This window comes from Rhinoraja longicauda, chromosome 21 (assembly GCF_053455715.1).
Source record: "Rhinoraja longicauda isolate Sanriku21f chromosome 21, sRhiLon1.1, whole genome shotgun sequence".
Classification (NCBI taxonomy): Eukaryota; Metazoa; Chordata; class Chondrichthyes; order Rajiformes; family Arhynchobatidae; genus Rhinoraja; species Rhinoraja longicauda.
In genome coordinates, this window is record NC_135973.1 from 18,057,372 (window position 1) to 18,079,646 (window position 22,275).

A 22,275-nucleotide genomic window follows, 5' to 3' on the forward strand; every position below is an offset into this window, starting at 1 on the left:
GTTGTGAGGTTTGGGCCATGTCTGAGGTCTTAATCTTCAAACATCTGTCCCTCAGCCTGATGCACGGAAGACAGGAGAATGGGGTGAAGAGGGAAAAATTAATCAGCCATGGTCGAATGGCGGAGCAGACTCGATGGGCCGAGCGGCCTAATTCTGCTCTTAGGTCTTATGGTCTGAGGCAGTGGTGATCTCCACCATGGACCTTTACAGAGATGGGACGCCCAAATACAGGAAGGGTTCTGTCATAAGTTCCAGTTTGGGGGTCACATGGCCTACAAGGGCACAAGCTCACCACCTTCTTTCAAGGGGAATTCCTAACCAGAGACACGTGAACATAAGGTGATGTGAAGGGACGGAGTCGGGTTAAAACTGGGTCCGAGTTGGATTGTTATGGTTGGAGGGCAGGGTCCGAGCATCCAGCTGCAAGTGGCAGGTTTGGTCCATTATTGTTAAGTGTACGATGGTAACGACGATTAAAATCGATGCTGGAGTTCGTGTGATTATTATGAACCACTGAAATGTCGTTTCTGATTTGATATCGTTGTGTTTGCAGGTTCCCCGTTAACTTTTGAAAATGAAAAGCGGGTGCTGGAAAAGAGACAACGTGGGAAACGCTCAGGCGTCCGGACAGCGGATATGGAGGAGTGAACGACGCCACAGCTCGCCCTGTCCTGGTTACTGTGCAGTTTTGTACAGCTATGGAGACGGAAGATATTGATACCTCTCCACCCGGCGCCGAGCACCCCCCCTCCATCGCCCCCTGACACGCTCCTTCCCCTCGGACCCGTGAAGCCTCTCCTCCTTCGGACCTTAACATCACCACTCCCCGGGGCCTGACCCCCCCCCTGGCCACCCCTGACCCTAGGCTCCCCCTTGCCCCGGCCCCTGACCCCCCCCCTTCCCCCTGGCCACCCCTGACCCTAGGCTCCCCCTGGCCACCCCTGACCCCCCCGGCCACCCCTGACCCTAGGCCCCCCCTTGCCCCTGACCCCCCCTGGCCACCCCTGACCCTAGGCTCCCCCTTGCCCCGGCCCCTGACCCCCCCTTCCCCCTGGCCACCCCTGACCTTAGGCTCCCCCTGGCCACCCGTGACCACCCCCCCCCGGCCACCCCTGACCCTAGGCTCCCCCTTGCCCCTGACCCCCCCTTCCCCCTGGCCACCCCTGACCCTAGGCTCCCCCTTGCCCCGGCCCCTGACCCCCCATGGCCACCCCCTGACCCTAGGCTCCCCCTGGCCACCCCTGACCCCCCCGGCCACCCCTGACCCTAGGCTCCCCCTTCCCCCCGGCCCCTGACACACCCTCCCCTTCCTCGGGCCACCCCCGACCACCTTTCCTCCGACCCCTTCACTCCCTTCCCCGGCCCTAACCCCACCGCCCCGGTTCTCAACACCCCCCACCCCCCCTCCTCCAACCCCTAGCCCTGTCCCGCTCCCCCCCCCCCCCCCCCAGACCCCTCCCCCCCCCCCAGACCCCTCCCCCCCCAGACCCCTCCCCCCCCAGACCCCTCCCTCCTGTCCTGCCTCCGGCCGCTGACCAGCCCATTGCCCGGGGTGCGGGCGGCGCCGGGCGGGGGGGAGCACCGGTGGGCGGGGTGAGGCTGTGCTGTCAGCAGAGGGGAGGAGAGGGGAGGGGAGAGGGGGAGGCGGAGCGAGCTGACGCGGGGACCAAGCGCTTCACTCTGCCGGCCGGCAGCCGGTCTGTGCCCAGGCTCCGTGCAGGATGGCGGACCCGGCGCTGGCGATGGCGATGGAGGGCGAGGTGAACACGGTGCGCTTCGCCCGCAAAGGCGCCCTGCGGCAGAAAAACGTGCACGAAGTGAAGGACCACAAGTTCACCGCCCGCTTCTTCAAGCAGCCCACCTTCTGCAGCCACTGCACCGACTTCATCTGGTGAGCCCGCAGCCCCGCCCGCCCGTCCCCACCTCCCCTCCCTCGCCGCCAGTCACCCCGCAGCTCTAACGCTCTCCCCCCTTCTGTCTCCGCAGGGGCTTCGGCAAGCAGGGATTCCAGTGTCAAGGTGGGCATTCCCGCGGGGCCGTGTGTCCAGCTGACAGACCGGGCCAGGCCGAGCGCTGAACTCCCCCCATCCCGCACCTGCACCCCCTCCCAACCCGCACCTGCAACCCCCCCCCAACCCGCACCTGCAACCCCCCCCCCAACCCGCACCTGCAACCCCCCCCCCCAACCCGCACCTGCAACCCCCCCCCAACCCGCACCTGCAACCCCCCCCTCCCAACCCGCACCTGCAACCCCCCCCTCCCAACCCGCACCTGCAACCCCCCCCCTCCCAACCCGCACCTGCAACCCCCCCCCTCCCAACCCGCACCTGCAACCCCCCACCCCAACCCGCACCTGTTCCCCCGCCCCCCCCCCAACCCGTACCTGTTCCCCCGCGCCGCGGAAACAGCAGGAAGCGTTTGAGCCGCTACACGATGTGAGATTGCAGTGGGTTCATACACAGGAGATTGGCTGGAACCGTATTCCGCGATACAGGTGGCGCTTGTCGCTCGCCGCTCGCTATAACTCCCCTGGATCAAAGCCCGATCAACACCACTGCTCCCTGTGCTTTCGGTTCGCCTTCTAATGCTAATCCGTCTTGCCGGCTCTCGGTGGAGTTTGCAAACTCCCCCTGACGCTCGCTTCCACAGGGACACCGTGAGAACTCGCCCCAAACCAGCGCCGGCTCAATTGTTTTACTTCATTTAAAAAAAAAATGTAATTTCTAGTTTTATTCTTATTATCCACGTATTTAACGATCCGCGACAGATTGCGTCAGTTTTCCACTTGAGTGATGTTTTTTTGTGAAGATATTCAGCGGATTGTTATTTTTATTAACCCACACCCTTTCCTGTTTAAAACGGAAATTTAAAGCGCGTGTTTTAAAAAAAACATCAAATCGTTTCCTTTCTAACATCTAAAGGAAGGGCCTGTCACAGAGACGCGACTGAGACGTTGGTTCAGTGTTCAGAGCGAAGCAAAGTGGCGGGAGCAGATGGCTGCTTTAAATCTAGCTTATTCTATCAGACATTGGGAGTCAGACCGGACCAGATTGCTGGTGGTTTATAAATGGGGGTGCATAAATAAACCAGGCTCTCCGGCGTGGGGATCGGGACTATGCCGGCGAGCGGCACTTGAGTAGCTATATTCAGGAGTAAAATTGGCAGGACCCCGAGATTGAACTGAATTGAATGCTTTATGGTCACATGTGACGAGTCATAGTGAAATTCTTTGCTTGCAGAGCCAAGGTATGCAAATAGTCGCCACGTATGGGGCTTTGGAGCCCTGCCTTCTCTCTTAGAGGCAGTCCGGTGTTTGATATCGGGGGCGTGGGTAAACGTGGACGGTTTCAACAGTGTGTGTAAGGAGGTGCACTGAGATTGATTCTCCCTTTCCTTGGGCGACCAAACCTCAGAACAACGGGGAAAGTTGAAGTGCCTGGGTGGTGTAATAGTCAATGGCCCAGTAGAGACCATTGAGAGTTTTTAACCCGATGTTTCCCCCGGGGGGGGGGGGGGGGGGGAGGGAGTGTCCAGTTCAAGTGGAGGCAAGAGTCCAGTTCAAGTGCAGGGAAGAGGAGTTGAGGTATCTTTGAAAGATGATATTCGTTTCTTCTGGTGTAAGAAAATAACTGCAGATGCTGGGTCAAATCGAAGGTATTTATTCACAAAATGCTGGAGTAACTCAACAGGTCAAGAATGGTCTCGACCAGAAACATCGCCCATTCCTTCTCTCCTGAGATGCTGCCTGACCTGAGTTACTCCAACATTTTGTGAATAAATACCTCCGTTTCTTCTGGGGCGTTTTAAGAAAAAAATATCTTTGGGTGGATTTTTGTATAGAAAAGAAAATGTAAGGTCACTTTGAAATGAGAGCAACTCCGATACTAGACTGAACACAGAAATCGACTCCGCTGAAGAATGTGTCACTGAGCTCTCACGCCAGTGGACATTGAAGTTGATGCTGGTATTGTGATGGACTATCGGAGCGCCAGGAAGCAAGTCCCGACCAGCTAATTTGCAGTCAGTCAGGAAGGTCTGACACGATGGCTTCCTGGCATCACTACATTCCTGCTGTCTAATTTTTGGGATAGCGGGGTCAGTTTCCTGGGGGCTGATTATTTATTCACGTAGAACATTTGGAAGATGAGAGAAATTACACCAATTGCACTCCTTTCTTCGAAGATCACTCCTGTTGTAGGTTTGCAAACGTAGATATCTCCCATCTGCTCGGGTGGGTTCTGACTGAGTGAGTGCCTTCCTGGTGTTCTGCTTGATTCACAGACTCAGTGTGAACAGATGGGGAGTGTCTTTGTTTATAAAATATTGACATTTTAATTCCTTTTAAAACCCCAAAGTATAATGGATTACATTGCAATTTGTATTCTCTGACTGAACAATTCTGGACATGTTCTGAGGATTCACGGAATGAGTTAATGCTGCAAAGTAAATTACGGGGTTGCGGGCGTGTGGAACGCTTCATGTTCGAGTAATAGTATAGGAATGAACTGCAGATGCTGGTTTAAACCGAAGATAGACGCTAAAAAAGCTGGAGTAACTCAGCGGGACAGGCAGCATCCAGGAGAGAAGGAATAGGTGACGTTTCAGGTCGAGACCCTTCTTCAGTGCGTCTGAAATTCATAAAGTGTGCGTTTTTCCCCCTCTCTGTTTAAAGTGGATTATAAATACCTGATCGGCAAGTGACTAAGTATGCCCGGTTTTAATTTGTAGTATTTGTGGAATATCAGGTCAGGAGCCGGTCCTTCACCCGTGAAATAATGTTCCACTGCCCAGTGAACAGTCCAGTGCCCAGTGATTTCTGTGCAATTGTTTACCGCGTTTCCCACATTAGGACTTGTGCGTGTTTTCCCACATTAGGACTTGTGTAGTTGTTGCCATTTTAAGGTCCTAACTGATAGGAACAGAATTAGGCCATTCGGCCCATCAAGCGTACTCCGCCATTCAATCATGGCTGATCGGTCTTTCCCTCCTAACCCCATTCACCTACCTGCTTTCTCCCCACAACCCTTGACACAACTATAATCATGAAGTGCTTTGAAAGGCTGGTCCTCTCACACATCAGAACCAGCATTCCTGCCTCACTGGACTCGCATCAATTTGCATACAGGGCAAACAGATCCACAGAGGATGCCATCTCTCTGGCTCTTCATACTGTCCTGATTCACCTGGAGAGACAGGGCACGTACGCGAGGATGCTACTCATTGACTATAGCTCTGCCTTCAATATGGTCATCCCCACCAAGCTCATCACCAAACTCCATCAGCTAGGCCTCAGCTCGTCATTATGTGACTGGATCCTGGATTTCTTGATGGAGCGACAGCAGGCAGTGAGAATGGGCCCGCACCTGTCCTCCACTATCACCCTGAGTACCGGCACACCACAGGGCTGTGTTCTGAGCCCCATGCTCTACTCCCTATTCACACACGACTGTGTTCCTGCATTCGACATCAACACCATTGTCAAGTTTGCAGACGACACAACGGTGATCGGGCTGATCACCAACGGTGATGAAACAGACTACAGAGCGGAGGTGCAGAACCTGGCAGACTGGTGCTTAGATAACAACCTGTCCCTAAACACCTCCAAGACCAAGGACCTGATCATCAATTTCCGTAGATCACACAACGGGGAATACGCTCCGATCTTTATCAACAGGGACAGTGTGGAGAGAGTGTCCAGCTTCAAGTTTCTGGGCACTCACATGTCGGAGGATCTCACATGGTCCACTAACACCGCTGCGCTGGTCAAGAAGGCACAGCAACGACTGTTCTACCTGAGAACACTGAAAAAGTCTGGTCTGCCCCAACAGCTGCTGACGACCTTCTACCGCTGCACCATAGAGAGCATCCTAACACATGGCATCCCTGTGTGGTATCTCAGCTGCACGGAGGCAGAGAGGAGAGCTCTTCAACAGGTAGTCCATACTCAGAAGACTATCGGAACACAGCTACCAGCCTTGGAGGGCATCTACAACACACGATGCCTCAAAAAAGCCACCAGCATCCACAAAGACTCTTCACACCCCTGCAACAGTCTGTTCGAAATTCTACCATCGGGCAGACGCTACAAGGCCTTCTACGCCCACACCTCCAGACTCGGGAACAGCTTCATCCCCAGGGCCATAGCTGCTATGAACCGGTCCTGCTGAGCCGGATGGTCACATCGCACAGTGATCCGGCACAGATCTACTTGCACTTTATTCGGTTTTAAAACGGTTTCTAATTTTGTTTCACTGGGTTGTCTAAATTTAAACTGATTAGCTAATTTATTTATTGCATCGTATGGAAGGTGCATTCCCAATCTCGTTGTACCCCTGTACAATGACAATTAAGATATATTGTATTGTATTGACACCCGTGCGTAACCAGTGAGGAGTGCATCAGGCTTTAAGGCCACATTTCTGATGCCAGCCCAAAGTGCTACACACTGTGGTTGTGGTGGGTGAGAGGGGGCAGTGAAGCCGTGGAACATTCACTAGGGTATTCTGAGACCGATGCCGAGGGGGGAGAATTCACGCACACTGCACCAGTGTCAACATGTTTCCCACACCGGGCGTGTGTGTGTGTGTGTCTTGGTGGCAGCAGTCCCGGATTATTGCGGAGGGAGGTTATCTCTGCAGTTCTCTCAATGCTGCCGCTTGAAGTACCCCCCCCCCCTCCTTACCCCCCGCGGATCGAGGGAGCAGTCGGGATTGAGGATGGCGAAGGGAGCCCTTGCGGTGCAACATCTGAGTGGCTGCGGGAGAGGCCGGTGCTCCTCTTGGGCCAGGTTGCCCAGTAAGGACGGGCTGGGCATCGTGGGGTGCGTGGATAGTCTCCATGTAGCGTTTGAGAGTCCTTTGGTAGCAGGCGGTGATCCCGCTTTACTTGCGCATGGCTTCCAACATCACACGGTGACTGATGATATCAGCTGCACATCCTCCACCAGAATACTATCGCCGAACAACTGAATCATCCGAGTGATTTCACCCAGCACAGTCGCGATTTACTCCGGCTTCACGGACCGGGGAACACAGAAATAAACATTGCTATCTCGGCATTAATGACTTGCTTTAATATAACTCATTGCCACATCTTTTAAATATGAATGAATAAGAGGTTATTTTGAGATGCAATGACTGATATGTGCACAGCAGCCATTTTCACTTAGCAACGTTCGGCAGTGCAAATAGTCGCGATGTAAATGGCCACTGAATTATGGGAATGGCTACTGTTTGGTGACGTTGATTGAGTACCAAGTGCTATTTATTTTCACACAGATTTTCTGGACACGAGACATGACTGTGGCTAACATACCTTCTTCTCACCAGGGTTTACAAAGGACAGCACTGTTAGCAATGATGTTCTCCCGCAGTGGTGCTGAACATCTGAGTCTAAACGGTGTCAAATCTCTGATGTGGGCTTGCCTCCCAACCTTCCAATCTGCTACAGTCACATCTAAATGGACACAATAGATTTAACATTGAAATCTCATTAGTTTATTGGTACCTGGTTGACTGTACAGGACCCCCCCCCCCCCAATATGATCCTGAAGAATAAGGGTGTATTGTTGTTCATGTTCATCAATGTCGATAACAGTTTAGTTTAATATAGTTGTGTACTGAGGTACAGTGAAAAGCTTTTGTTTGCGTCCTATCCAGTTAAAGAAAAGACGACATATGAATACAATCAAGTGGTCCACAGTGCACAGAAAAAGGTTAAATGTACAACATTTAGTACATTGTAGTCAGATGAAGCCCAATTAAAGATAGCTCGAAGGTCTCCAACGAGGTAGATGGAAGGTCAAGGCCACACCCTAGTTGATGAGAGGACGGTTCAGTTGCCTGAGAGCTGGGATGAAATTGTCCCTGAATCTGGATATATGCGTTTAAACTTTTGTACCTCTTGCCTGATGGGAGAGGGTGATCAGGGTGAGACTGGTCCTTAATTACGCTGGCGGCCTTGCCAAGGCAGCATGAGGTGTAGTCAGTGAAAGCGAGGTTGGTTTGTGCGATGTTCTAGGCTAAGTCCACAACTCTGCAATTTCTGCGGCCTTCAAACTCGATAAAATGTTTTCTATGGTGCATCTGTAGAAGTTTGTGAGGGTTGTTGGGGACATGCTGGACCTCCTCAGCCTTCTGACGAAGTAGATGTGTTGGTGTGCTTTCTTGGCCATAGCTTCGATGTGGCTGGTCCAGGACAAATTGAGGAATAAATATTCTTAGAACTTGAAGCTCAACCACTTTGGCACTGTCATTATATACTGGAGTGTGTTTATTGCTCCACTTCCTGAAATCAATCACAATTTCCTTTGTCTTGCTGATGTTGAGGGACAGATTGTTGTCTTGGCACCAAGTTACAAGCTTCTGAATCTCCATCTCATCATTATTCAATATCCGGCCCTCTATGGTGGTGTCGTCTGTGAACTAGTAGATTGAATTGGATTGTTAATGCACAGTCGTAAGTGTATAAAGAGTATAGAAAGGAGCTAAGAACGTATCCTTGCGGGCACCAGTGTTAAGAAGTTTCGTAGAGGTTGCTTTGTTACTTATCCTCATTGATTGTGGTCTGTTGGTCAGGAAGTCAGTTGCAGAGGGGAGAACTGACTCCAGGTTCCAAGTTCCAGTTGGAGATGAACTTTGTTGGGATAATGGTGCTGAAAACAGAGCTATAATTGATAAATTGGAGTCTGACATAGATGTCTTTCTTATCCAGGTGTTCCAAGGATGAGTGTAGAGCCAGGGAGATGGCAGTAGGAAAACTGAAGTGTATCAAGGTTGCTTAGTAGGGTGGAGTTAATATGTGCCATAACCAGCCTCTCAAAGTACTTCACGATGATGGAAGTCAAGGCCACTGGACAGTAGTCATTAAGGCATGAGATTTTGGTACTGGGATGATAGTGGTCTTCTTGGAACAGGTGGGTATGTCAGAATGGAGTAGGGAGAGGTAAAAGATATCCGTGAACACTCCCACGCATTAGTCCATGCAGTTCCTAATTACTCTGCCAGGGACTCCATCCAGGCCAGTTGCTTTCTATGGGTCACCCTGAGGAAGGCTGCTCTTACCTCTGCCACAGTGACCGTGGGAAGAAGCACACTCTAGTCAGTTGGGATGGATGTCATCGGTTTGTTTGACTCCTGCTCAAAGCAAGCATCGAATTCATTAAATGTCCTGGGTTGAGGCAGGCAGTGAAGAAAGCCAATGGAATGTTGGCCTTCATACCAAGAGGAGTTGAGTATAGGAGCAAAGAGGTCCTTCTGCAGTTGTACAGGGCCCTAGTGAGACCGCTCCTGGAGTACTGTGTGCAGTTTTGGTCTCCAAATTTGAGGAAGGATATTCTTGCTATTGAGGGCGTGCAGCGTAGGTTTACTAGGTTAATTCCCGGAATGGCGGGACTGTCATATGTTGAAAGCCTGGAGCGACTAGACTTGTATACACTGGAATTTAGAAGGATGAGAGGAGATCTTATCGAAACGTATAAGATTATTAAGGGGTTGGACACGTTAGAGGCAGGAAACATGTTCCCAATGTTGGGGGAGTCCAGAACAAGGGGCCACAGTTTAAGAATAAGGGGTAGGCCATTTAGAACTAAGATGAGGAAAAACTTTTTCAGTCAGAGAGTTGTGAATCTGTGGAATTCTCTGCCTCAGAAGGCAGTGGAGGCCAATTCTCTGAATACTTTCAAGAGAGAGCTAGATAGAGCTCTTAAGGATAGCGGAGTCAGGGGGTATGGGCAGAAGGCAGGAACGGGGTACTGATTGAGAATGTTCAGCCATGATCACATTGAATGGCGGTGCTGGCTCGAAGGGCCGAATGGCCTCCTCCTGCACCTATTGTCTATTGTCTATTGAGCGATTGGGTTTCAAGCTTATAACGGAAGATTGGTGCTGCAAGTGACCCCATGCCCAAAAGAGTTTTGTATAGGGTTGTTATTAGGTAGTTGACAAGTTGAGGTCTGGTATTGGTTACAGTGTTTCACTCTTCTGTTCAGGACAGAATGCCCCCGGGCCGGGGAAATGTGTCTTTTAGCTGTGGTGCACCAAGCTGCAAGCTGCAACTCTGAATTAGTGCCGGAGTACCTCCAGGTGATGTGATGATGGTACCATGAAAAGATGTCAGATGGAATAAATGGCTTATTTTACCTCTTTCCACTTCTGTAGTCTGCTGGCTCTTTGAGAAGTTGCTGTGTGTGAGTAGGTGGAGTAATGAGTATGACAGTGATGGGAAAATGGAGGGGAGGTTTTAACAGTTTCCATAGCAAAGCTGGAGCCCAGGCCATCAGCAAGAGATGTGGGAATAGATAGTGAGAACCGAACAGGATCAGCAAAGCTGGGAGACTCATGGTGGATTAAGAAAGGGACAGGGCAAGTCGTTTGGAGCTGGTTTAAAAAGCAAATTGGATATAAATTATATTTTAGTTCTTGTGGGTGCCTTGTGTCTGCATCTGTTGTGGGGAATACAAGGAAGATTTTCTCTTGAAGCTAAATGTTACAATTTTTTTCTGGCAACCATTGACATTTTCATATATGTCAAGTCTTTCTCAATCAATATTGGTTCATGATTATGCTTCAAATACTTGGGTTGTAATCTAAATTGTGCGGCTGTGGTGTTGTTATATCCGCAAAGGATGGAATTGTATGGACTGTAACTGCCATTTGTACTGCAGAATGAGATTGCTGGCTTAAAATTGAATTGACAGGTCTGTTATTTTTATACCTTGTATATTTTGAACATTTTCTCGAGCCATCCTTATGCCAGAAATGGTTGTTAGTTCACAGTTTGTTCCAGTGTGTGACATGCGTCACATGTGTTAAGAAATCACTTGAATTTTTTTCTGGAATTCCACGCATGCTGTAAATACCAAGGTCTTTAATTTATATCCAGAACCTTTAAAGAACAGATATGTAGGCATTTAGCGGATAGATATAATAAAAGTAGCATAATAGTACTGAAGGATTTCAATTTTTAAAATACTAACTGTAATTGCTTTATTGTCAAAATCTCAAAAGTGGGTGGAATTTTTGAGCTGTGTCCAGGAAAGCTTTTTGGTGCAGTATGGCGATGGACCAATGAGGGAAAGAGCAGTACTGGACTTTGTTTATGATTTTATGATACTTTATTGTCACATGTACCTAAGGTACAGTGAAAAGCTTTGTTTTGCATTCAACCTAGGCAGTACACAAGTGTCGCCGCGTGCTGGTGCCGATAAAGTTATAAAAGTGCCAAACAATCGTTTCTACTGCCTGCCGCCACATGTGACAGCCGCCCCCCCCCTTCCCCCTCCACCAGGCCCCCCCATTGTCCTCGGCAGCCCTCCACCAGGCCCCCCCATTGCCCTCGGCAGCCCTCCACCAGGCCCCCCCATTGTCCTCGGCAGCCCTCCGCCAGCCCCCCCCCCCCCCATTGTCCTCGGCAGCCCTCTGCCAGGCCCCCCCATTGTTCTTGCTGGTCCTCCTCGCTCTCGGTAGCACTGTTCCATCGACGCCGGTGCCTTGGACTGATTCGGAGTCCACCGAGGGGTGAGCCCTCCTCCGATGTTGGTCCATGGAGGGTGAGTTTTGGTGTATGTTGCCGGAGGTAGCTGAAGGTGGAGGGAACATCAGGCAGGGAGAACATTTTGTAGATTGTGACAAAAACCACTTTGATATGTGTGGAGTTAAGGAAAAAGATTGTGATGGACCAGCAATAAAAATCTTAAATTGGGGGGAAGCTAATTTCATTAAAATAAGACAGCACCTGGCAAAGGCAGACTGGGAGCATTTACTTTCAGGTAAATTGTTTCTTCTCAGTAGGAAGCATTCAAAGGAGAAATAGTAAGACTACAGAGCCAACATGTTCTTTTCAGAGTAAAGGTCAGGGCTAGCAAATATTGGGATCCTTGGATGATTAGGGATTTTGAAGGTTGGATAAAGAGAAAAAAAGAAGCACATGACAGACCATAAGGAATAGGAGTAGAATTTAGCTATTCGGCTTGTCAAGTCTACTCCGCCATTCAATCATGGCTGCTCTATCTCTCCCTCCTAACTACATTCTCCTGCCTTCTCCCCATAACCTCTAACACCTGTACTAATCAAGGTATAGGGAACAAAAGACAGGTTAGGCTGGTTATGAGTAAAAATTGTCGGGAAGCACTTGAGGAAATTCGGAAGGTAAAGAGGTCATGAAACATCACTGCCATACAGAATTAAAGTAAGTCGCAAAATATTCTATAAATGTGTTATGAGCAAAATAATAACTTGGGAAAGAGTATGGCCCATTGGAGACAACAGGGGCAATCTGCATGTGGATCCAGAAGGTATCGGTGAGGCTCTAAATAAATACTTTTCATCGATATTCATATGGGAAACTGATTTTGTAGTCGGAGAATTCAGTGAAGGGGAAGGTAAAAGTTTCATGCAGTCTCCATAAATAATGAAAAGGTACTCGGTGCCTCAGCAGGCTTACAGGTGGATAAATTCCCAGGACCAGATGGTATTTATCCCAGTCTGCCATGAGAAGCAAGAGAAGAGATTGCTGGCTGAGATTTTGAAATCTTTGCTGGCCATAAATTCAAAGTTATATGACTGGAGGATGGCAAACCTGGCAATTTCAGACCTGTGAGTTTAACACCAGTGGTAGGGATTATTAAAAAATATTCCCAGGGACAGAATTAATGATCATTTGGGTCTCGACCCGAAATATCACCTATTCCTTCTCTCCAGAGATGCTGCCTGAGCCGCTGTTGCTCTAGCATTTTGTGTCTATCATTTGGAAAGGCGGACTAATCTGAGATCGCGAGCATGGCTTTGTCAAAACATCCTGTTTGACCAATCTGACTGACATTTTTAAGGTGGTAACAAAATGTATTTATGTGCGCTGTGCAGTACATGTGGTTTACTTTAGTAAGGATCAGTACAAAGGGTTCGGACCCATAGAATCCATGGCAAGTTTGTAAATTGGATCTGAAATGTTCTTAACAATCGAAGACAGAGGAGATTGTGGAGGGTTGCTTTTGTGATTGGCTGCCTGTGACTGGCAGTTTTCCACAGGGAATGGTGCTGTTTATTGTGGATGTAGGAGGCATGATCAGAAAGTTCACAGATGACATTGTTGACAGTGTGGAGAGTAGCTTTATGCTACAGGGTGACATTGATATGTTGGTGGAATGGGCTGAAATGTCAGATGGAGTTTAATCGATAAATGTGAGTCGGTGCATTTTGGGAGTGCTAATGAGGACAAACACCATGAATGGTAGAATCTGAAGAGCAGGTAGGTTATGCTCCAACTTTACATAGATGGATCCCAGAAGTGGAACTGCTATCATCCATTACAATTGTTCCACTCTTTTAAATCATTATTTTACCTGTACACTGTGGAGTGTATGGTCTTTTGTTTGACTGGATAGCAAACAAACCAAAGCTTTTCACTGTACCACGGAACACGTGACAATAATAAACTGAACTAAGCTAAAGGGTTACAGTTGTACAAGATGTTGATGAGGCCACATTTGGAATATTGTGTTCAATTTTAGTCACCCTGCTATAGAAAGGATGTTGTTAAGCTTGAAAGCGCACAGAGGAGATTTATGAGGATGTTGCCAGGACTTGAGGGCCTGAGCTATAGGGAGAGGTTGGACAGGCTAGGACTTTATTCCTGGAGCACAGAAGGCTGAGGGGTGATCATATAAAGGTGTATAAGATCATTAGGGGACTAGATCAGGTAAATACACACAGTCTTTTACCCAGAGTAGGGGCATCAGAGTAGGGGCACATGGGTTTAAAGGTGAGAGGGAAAGGATTTAATAGGAACCTGAGGGGCAAAATTTTCACACAGAGTTGGTGGGTACATGGCATGAGATGCCAGGAGAGGTAGATGAGACATGTACTGTAACAACATGTAAAAGACAGAAGACAAAGTGCTGGAGTTAGTTTTGTTTAGATGCAGTGCAGAAACAGGCCCTTCGGCCTACCGAGTCCATGCCGACCATTGATCACCCGCACACCAGTTCCATGTGATCCCACTTTTGCGTCCTACACACCAAGGGCAATTTACAGAAGCAAATTAACCCACAAAGCTGCACATCTTTGGAATGTGGGAGGTAATCGGAGCACCCTGAGGAAACCCACGCGGTCTCAGTGACAAGATCATTTAATCCTTTTTGTCTGTGTCAACTCTTGTACAATCCGATTAGTCCTGGCCTTTTCTGTGGTCCAACTTTGATTCACTGGCCTTGTGAACTCTGTGGACAAGTGTTTCCTTTAAATGTTTTGTGGTAACTTTCCTCCACGTCTCATGGGTGTAAGTATCTGACTAATATCAAACATGGCAATAAATTGTACAAATCCAGCGTTGCATTTCACAACTTGTTGTTGTACCAGGCACTCTTTTGTAATCCAGGTGGTATCATCTGGAGAGTATTTTTAAATTCTGTGCAAAGTAATCTTGATGCAATGTCGTTCACAGGAATGTTTTTCTTGTGACCACTAATGACTACTGTTGAGCCATCCACCACGGAGAAATCTCTGGGCTGGGGGTGGGGGAAACTGAGGCGATAGAGCAAAGAGACAGGAGACAAGGGTTTCCATCTCAACCACCAGGACATGACAAGGGAGCACTAGGGTCTAGAAATCTGTCAACACCGAGCAGGCGCTGCCTGACCCAACAACAGCCACACTACGTGTCAGCACCAGCTCACTCCGACCCATCCAGGCAGCCATTCAGTCCTCCACCTGATCCTCTCATTGACACAAGAACGCCCGCGGAGGGTGGCGCCCACCACAAGGCTGGCAATCCAAGTGAATGATGTGAGCCGCCCAAGCGCAATTTGGTGCTGTGGATGTTGGTCTTTCTCAAGAGGACAGAGGTCACTGCAGTGTCGTGGTTCATAAGCTGGGTTTGAATCTGATCTTTCAGCTCAGTCAGCTAGAGGCTGTGTTGATGCACTGGAAGCAGTGGTGTTTGCCTTCGTGGAAATGTGGAAGCAGTCCATGTTTCTGCTTTGTGGAAATTTATTATCCGAGGATTGTGTTGTAGAACAGGACAGGGTGACCGTTACTTTGTAGAGTGCATTTGGTTAATGAGTTGTTGATGACTTGTGGTGAGAAAGGTTGATAACAATAGATGATGCCCTCATTCTTTAGGGACGGGGGTTCCCCCTTTCTATCATGGATGAGGTCCTCACACGTGTCTCCTCCGTAAGCCGCAGTTCTACTCTTGCCTCCCATTCCACCAGTCGTAACAGGGACAGAGTCCTCCTAGTTCTCACCTTTTACCCCATCGACCATCCATACAACACATCATCACCCGACAGGATCCCACCACTAATCACATCTTCCCATCTCCACCCCTTTCTGCTTTCCGCAGAAATCGTTCCCTCCGCAATTCCCTCTCCATATACCTCCTCCCTCAATTCCATCCAGGGTTCCCGAAAGTCCTTTCAGGTGAGGCAGGTTTACTTGCACCTCCTCCAACCTCGTCTACTGCATCTGGTGCTCCCGGTGTGGGCTCCGATATATCGACGAGAACAAGCATAGACTTGATGATTCTTTCGCTGAACACTTGCTTGGCCTACCCGATCTCCCGGTTGTCAAACATTTTAACACCCCTTCCCATACTCACCCTGACCTTTCTTTCTTGGGCCTCTTCCACTGTCAGAGTCTGGCCACATGCAAATTGGACGAACAGCATTTCATATTTTGCTAATTTCAAGTAACTCCTGCTTGCCTTTCCCCCATCTCCACACACCCCCTCTCCCACCCTAGTCCACAATAGTTCCACTGTTGGCATCCTTGTATCCCTGTTGTTAGCACATCTTCCCAGCCAACAATGGGCCATTATGGACTCCACTCTTCCTGAGGTAATCTGTTGCCAGCTCTGTTTTATCTGGCCTTCTCTATCTTTCAGTCTAAAGAAGGCCCCGAGCCGAAACGTCACCTATTCCTTTTCTCCAGAGATGCTGTCTGAACCGCTGAGTTGCTCCAGCATTTTGTGTATATCTTTGTTTATCTGTGATATTCACAACCTGCCTATTCTCCAAGGCAGTATTCACCCATCAAAGTCATGCTTAAGTGCAGCAAGAACATTCACATGCCATTTCGAATGCTTGTCCTCCTCCACTGTTCCAATGCAAGTTTAAGGAGCGGTACCTCATCTTCTGCCAGTAGGCTCATGCCTGCAGGATACAATGTTGAATTGAGCAATTTCAGGTTACTAGCCGTTTTATTTTTTAATTGGATATTTTCATGTCAGTTTGTTGCTTTGTTTCCTTTCCTCTTCTGCCTCTGACTGCTGGCTTTTGCAAATAGTTACCTTAACGATTTTGGTCTCCACCCTGTTACAGATATTATTGACTCTCTACACCCTGCCCCTCAATTCAGTTAATAGCATGGAGATCCAAGGAACTGCAGATGTTGGTTTACAAAAAAGGACAAAGTGCTGGAGTAACTCAATGGGTCAGGCAGCATCTCTGGGCAACATGGATAGGTGAGGTTTTGGATCAGGACTCTTCTTCAGATGAAATGTCACCTATCCATGTTTTTCAGAGATGCTGCCCGGCCTTCTGTGTTACTCTAGCACTTTGTACCTTTTATCAGTTAACAGCATGCCTGTTTTCTCTCTTTTCCAGTACTGACAAAAGTATCCTTGGTCAGAAATGTTTGCCCTGTCTCTTTCCCCACGGAGGTTGCTAGTGATTTTATTGGGGTTTTTTCCTTCGTTTTGAATTGCTTTTGGTCACTGTTGCAATGGGTCATCATAAAACCTGTATTATCTTGCACAAATATATCAGCAACTATCACAATTGAATGACAGTATTATGGCACTTAATAAATGAGAACATCTGAAAGGAAAACACTTTGCTGTGCAGAGAGCTGGGTACAATGCAGTGAAATGAAGATCCCATTGGTGAACTGGTCGGCCAGCTGAATGTAATGCCCGGTCCACAGAGTTGTATGTGGTGCCTTGTAGAAACACTGCTCTGGTTCCTGTATATATTCACCATGGTCTTTGCTTTCTTAAAGCTTGTCTTTTCCAGCACTGTTGCTATGAACTAGTCAATGGGTTTTGGATATAAAGTCCTGATGGGACACAGAGAAAAACCCAAAATATGTACCAGCTCTCCAACTGGTAGAGCTTGCAATGTAACTGGAAGTGAAGTGCCACGTAATCCGTGCTGTTCAAATAGAACCACGGCTTGTGGCCTAATGGAGAATGACTCCCGAGTGAGAGAACTTCTGCAATTTCTGTTAGCTGCAGGTTCTACATGAGTAGTAATTACTGAGCTGTGACGGTAGTCAGAGTAACTACAGATGTGGCATGTTCCACTTTAGTTCGTTGAAGGAAAAAACAGTCGGTGAGTCAATTTTTAGTTCATTGCTGATCAGATGAATATTTTTTGTTGATCTGATGAATTTTGAAATCATATTGAAATTGTGATTCATCTCCCACTCTTTCTTTACAGTGGAGCGAGACAAATGCCTTGTGCTCATGATGCCACTGACACCTTTCTCTCTTTGAGCCATCAAGAATTAAAGTTGTTATTGGGTTCCTTTACTGTATTGTGGAGTATTATGGCAGCTGGCTCTCTTCTTGAAGTAATGCATGGTGTGTACAAGGTGGCAATATTTAACCCGGTGACAAAGTACTTTGTGATTCTAACAGCCTTGACAATATGAAGGAATCTTGATTTCCTATCTCGCCCCATTTCAGTTACAGTAGGGTAAGATGACCTGAGCCTTTACTAATTTGTTAGTTGTTGCATGCAGTCATTACTTTACAGATGTAAGGGTTACCACTACGTTAAGGTGCCGGATCACATGGTTAACTATGGCGGGATTGTATGCACCATCTTCCTTTCCAAGGATAGTCAGCTGACACAATAACAAAGTCCCAATGAGCCCCTGGAGCTGTCTGATAATCATCCTGTTGGTGCAGGTGGAGAGGTAACTGGCCTTGGTATGGCCTGATGATGTCAGCAGTATAACCACATGCCACATTTTGTCCATTGACATCTCATCAGGTGTCTGATTCTATAAATATCACAAATGGGAGTGGGGCCATTGTCCACAGTACCCTGTGGCACTCCACTGGGAGTGAGGTCATTGTCCACAGTACCCTGTGGTACTCCACTGGGAGTGAGGTCATTGTCCACAGTACCCTGTGGTACTCCACTGGGAGTGGGGTCATTGTCCACAGTACCCTGTGGTACTCCACTGGGAGTGAGGTCATTGTCCACTGTACCCTCTGGTACTCCACTGGGAGTGGGGCTGCTGTCCACAGTACCCTGTGGTACTCCACTGGGAGTGAGGTCATTGTCCACAGTACCCTGTGGTACTCCAACTGGGAGTGGGGCCATTGGGACCAGAGTAAGGGAATGGATAGAGGTTTAAGGTGAGGTGGGGAAAGATTTAATAGGAATCTGAAGGGTAACCTTTTCACACAAAGGGTGGTCGGTGTATGGAACGAGCTGCCGATGGAGGTAGTTGAGGCAGGTACTATCGCAACATTTAAGAAACATGTAGACAGTACATGGATCGGACAGATTTAGAGTGATATGGGCCCAATGCAGGCAGGTGGGACTAGTGTAGATGGAACATGTGTGGGCACGTTGGGCCTAAGGGCCAGTTTCCATGCTGTAAGACTCCATGACTATAACTCTTGAAGGCATAGCTTTCAGAAGAGAGAGGCAAAGTTTATAGAAGATGTGGAAGGCAAGTTTTTACATAGAGATTGGTAGGTGTATGGAATGCTCTGCTGGGGAAGTGAAGGAAATAGATACAATACCTTTGTTTGAGGCTTTTGGACATAAATATGAACAGGCAGGGAATGAAAGGATATAGACCTTATACAGGCAAATGCAAACTACTCCACAGCTGTGGGCAGCACCAAGATTGTGGAGCTATGCCTACCAGAACTTGACATGGACTTAACCTAAAATCGAGCATCCTGCTGATGCTAGAAGCCGAGGGCAAGAGCAGGGAATGCTGAAAACACTGCGGGCCAGACAGCATCTGTGGAGGGAAGCTGTGTCCAGGGGGTTAATCACCCTGAAGTGTTGACTCTGACTGTCTCTTCAGGACAGCCTCATCTGCTCGTTGTGTCCAGAATCTCCTATCCTCCCTTCAAACTTGCAAGTAGTCGATCCCCCCTAAATCAGGCTGGGAGTGGGGGTGAGAGCAGGGGTGAGCTTTCTACCTCTGAACACAGAATCGTGATGGTCTTGTCATAGTTCAAATAGGGGGATGGGGGCCTGAATAGTCCTTCCTGGTGGTGGTTTGGGAGTCCCAGTGATGATGCCAGTGGAGGTGGGGGTGTGTTCAATATCTATAAACTGGGTGCTCTTGTAGTCTGCTGATACTAGTATTTATTTGGCTGTAGATCATGCTGATTGCTGGTGATGTGGAAACGGTGGGGCTTTGTGCAGTTAATGGGGGTTCAATACAGCTGGGACTTTAGCAACTGCAGATACTGGGGGCACTTGGACAGTGTTTGTTTCTTTGAGTAGCTGATATGCTGTGTGGTTGAAAGCTTGCTGTAGTCATTTCCTGTCATGTGATGAACTTGTGAGTGCAGTTCGGATAAAATACTAGCAGTCTGTTACACCAGTTGAATTCCCATTTTTAATTCAGAAAACCCTGTGGCTTTGTTTGATGGGCCACATGATTTGTTTTAGTGCAGCATTTGATCACTTTTACCAGAAACTCCAAAGAGGAACTGCCATTAGCTTAACAATGCTTTTGTGGTCATTTTTCCCCTGGGCGCTGTGGGGTAAATCCAAGTGAAAGCAAACAACTCTTGGATGTATGTCACTGTATTAAAACAGTCCATCGCTGTCACTTCTAAACTCTCTCATTTGTTGCTCATGGGTTTGTGGCTACTCACCCTGACCTTTCTTTCCTGGGCCTCTTCCACTGTCAGAGTCTGGCCACATGCAAATTGGACGAACAGCATTTTATATTTTGTTTGGGCAGCTTACGATGCAGTGATATGAATGTTGATTTTGCTAATTTCAAGTAACTCCTGCTTGCCTTTCCCCCATCTCCACACACCCCCTCTCCCACCCTAGTCCACAATAGTTCCACTGTTGGCATCCTTGTATCCCTGTTGTTAGCACATCTTCCCAGCCAACAATGGGCCATTATGGACTCCACTCTTCCTGAGGTAATCTGTTGCCAGCTCTGTTTTATCTGGCCTTCTCTATCTTTCAGTCTAAAGAAGGGCCCCGAGCCGAAACGTCACCTATTCCTTTTCTCCAGAGATGCTGTCTGAACCGCTGAGTTGCTCCAGCATTTTGTGTATATCTTTGTTTATCTGTGACATTCACAACCTGCCTATTCTCCAAGGCAGTATTCACCCATCAAAGTCATGCTTAAGTGCAGCAAGAGATGTTTTCAGTTAATTTATGTTGCACCCACTGTATAGAGCCCCATGCTCCCTTATCCAATCTTTGGGACTATGTCGACCAGACTGTAAGACCACCTTGTTTACCAAACTCACTCCACCGCAGTCGCCATCACTGGGCACTGCCTACACCCCTGCCCTCTGCCTGACAATATGTCGGCAACACTCAGCAGATCAGAAAGAAACCTACAAAATGAAACAGGTAACAACTGGATACCAGGCAAAAACATAAATTTTGACTGTACCTCTGGAAACGTGACAATAACAAAGCAATAGCAATACCATTTTCAGGTCGGAAACTTCAATCGGAACTGGAAAATAGTGCATATGCAAGACTGGGAAGTTAGTGTTGGGGATGTTCAGAAAGCTTGGTGGAAGTCAGGGATAGACAGTACAAAACAAAGGTCTGGTAATGGGACAATTCATTGAACAACGGTTGTGGAGGAGCCGTTTAAGGTGTCAGGGGTAGTGGTTTATGATCAGAAGTTGTTGAACTTGTGGTTGGCTCCTGGTAGTTTGTAAATCATCAGAAAAGTGGTAGATTGTAAATCATCAAAAAAGCGTCTTGTAGCTTCTTCTTGTTACTTGAGGAGGCAGAGCTCACAATGAACCTTGACCACAGATGCACAATGGCAAACCTCTGGAAGTTCAGGATTGTTCCTCTTGTGAAATGTTGATTTTTTTGCATTTACAATTTATTCCACTATTTTCACCCAGTTTTCTTCACACACATATTTTAAAGCTGGATGGACACTTTACAACCATGTCCTGACTTCCTGGCCATGTCCTTGCACATTTTCTGTTTGTATTTCACTGCGGACTTTGCTTTTGAAGAAACCCATTTATTGAGCCGTTCATTTCTGAGCATTCTCACTGTGGACTTAACGTTGCAGAGACATTCAGCACAGAAACAAGCCCTTCAACTATCAAGCACCTGTTGTGCTAATTCCGTTTGCCAACCTTGTACACCTTGATGGTCCAAGTGCTCTTCTAGATATTGCAGTGTTGTGACACTCACTGCCTCCACCACCTGCAGTGCAGTGCGTTCCAGATCAAACCACCCTCTGGGGGAAAGAATTCTTCCTGATAATGTCAAAGAGTAATACCGCACAGAAACACGGCTTTCGGCACAATTCGTCCATGCCAACCAAGTTGCTCGTCTGAGCTAGCCCCGACTGCCAGGGTTAAACCCTTATTCCCCGAAACTTTTCCTACCCATGTGCCAGTCCAAGTGACTTTTTAAAGTTTGTTATTGTACTTGCCTCAACCACTTCCTCTGGCAGTTCATACTGTAGACAAACCACCATCAGTGTGAACAAGTTGCTCCTCGCGTCTCTTTTAAATCTCCTCCTTCATTTTAAATCTATGTCCCTTTTAAACGTGATTCCCCAAATTCTGTTAGCTGTAGAAAGGAATATGCAGATGCTGGTTTAAACTGAAGATAGACACAAACAGCTGGCGTAACTCAGCGGGACAGGCAGCATCTCTGGAGAGAAGGAATGGGTGACATTTTGGGTAGAGACCCTTCTGTCAGAAGAATTGATGCTGCCCGTCCCACTGAGTTACTCCAGCTTGTTGTGTCTCTCTCCTGTTAGCTGTAAGTCTAAAGAAGGAGTCTCCCCTTCTTTCCTTCAAGGTTTTCTGTATTCGGAGTGGTCCCCCGGTCAAGTCTCCTGCTCCCAATTCAATCTCGGTGTCATCAGGAAGCTCATGGATTAGTTGCCTGATGTGTGCATGTTTGTGCACATGCAGAGACTGTATGCACACAGGCCTTCATAGGCTGTGTGCATGTGTTTGCACCACATGTGGGTGGGATCCCTGTGTGTGCCTGTGTGTGGGATGAGGTTGTTTGAATATACTTGGGTGTGGTGGGCATAAGGTCATAAATGGTAGGAGCAGAAT

The 22,275-nt window shown here is 48.0% G+C and overlaps 1 protein-coding gene across 2 annotated transcripts in view; it reads left to right on the forward strand.

The window, feature by feature from the left end:
* Nucleotides 1–1,643: 1,643 nt before the first annotated feature.
* The window catches only part of LOC144603983 (protein kinase C beta type), a 131,621-nt gene continuing 110,989 nt past the window's right edge, over nt 1,644–22,275 (forward strand). Inside the window, exons 1-2 of one of the 2 annotated variants that reach the window (XM_078417914.1) lie at nt 1,644–1,891; nt 1,987–2,018. In XM_078417914.1, the coding sequence (XP_078274040.1) occupies nt 1,722–1,891; nt 1,987–2,018 (202 nt within the window). In that variant the 5' untranslated portion in view covers nt 1,644–1,721. The remainder of the gene's footprint in view (nt 1,892–1,986; nt 2,019–22,275) is intronic. The other variant, XM_078417913.1, reaches the window with a different exon arrangement.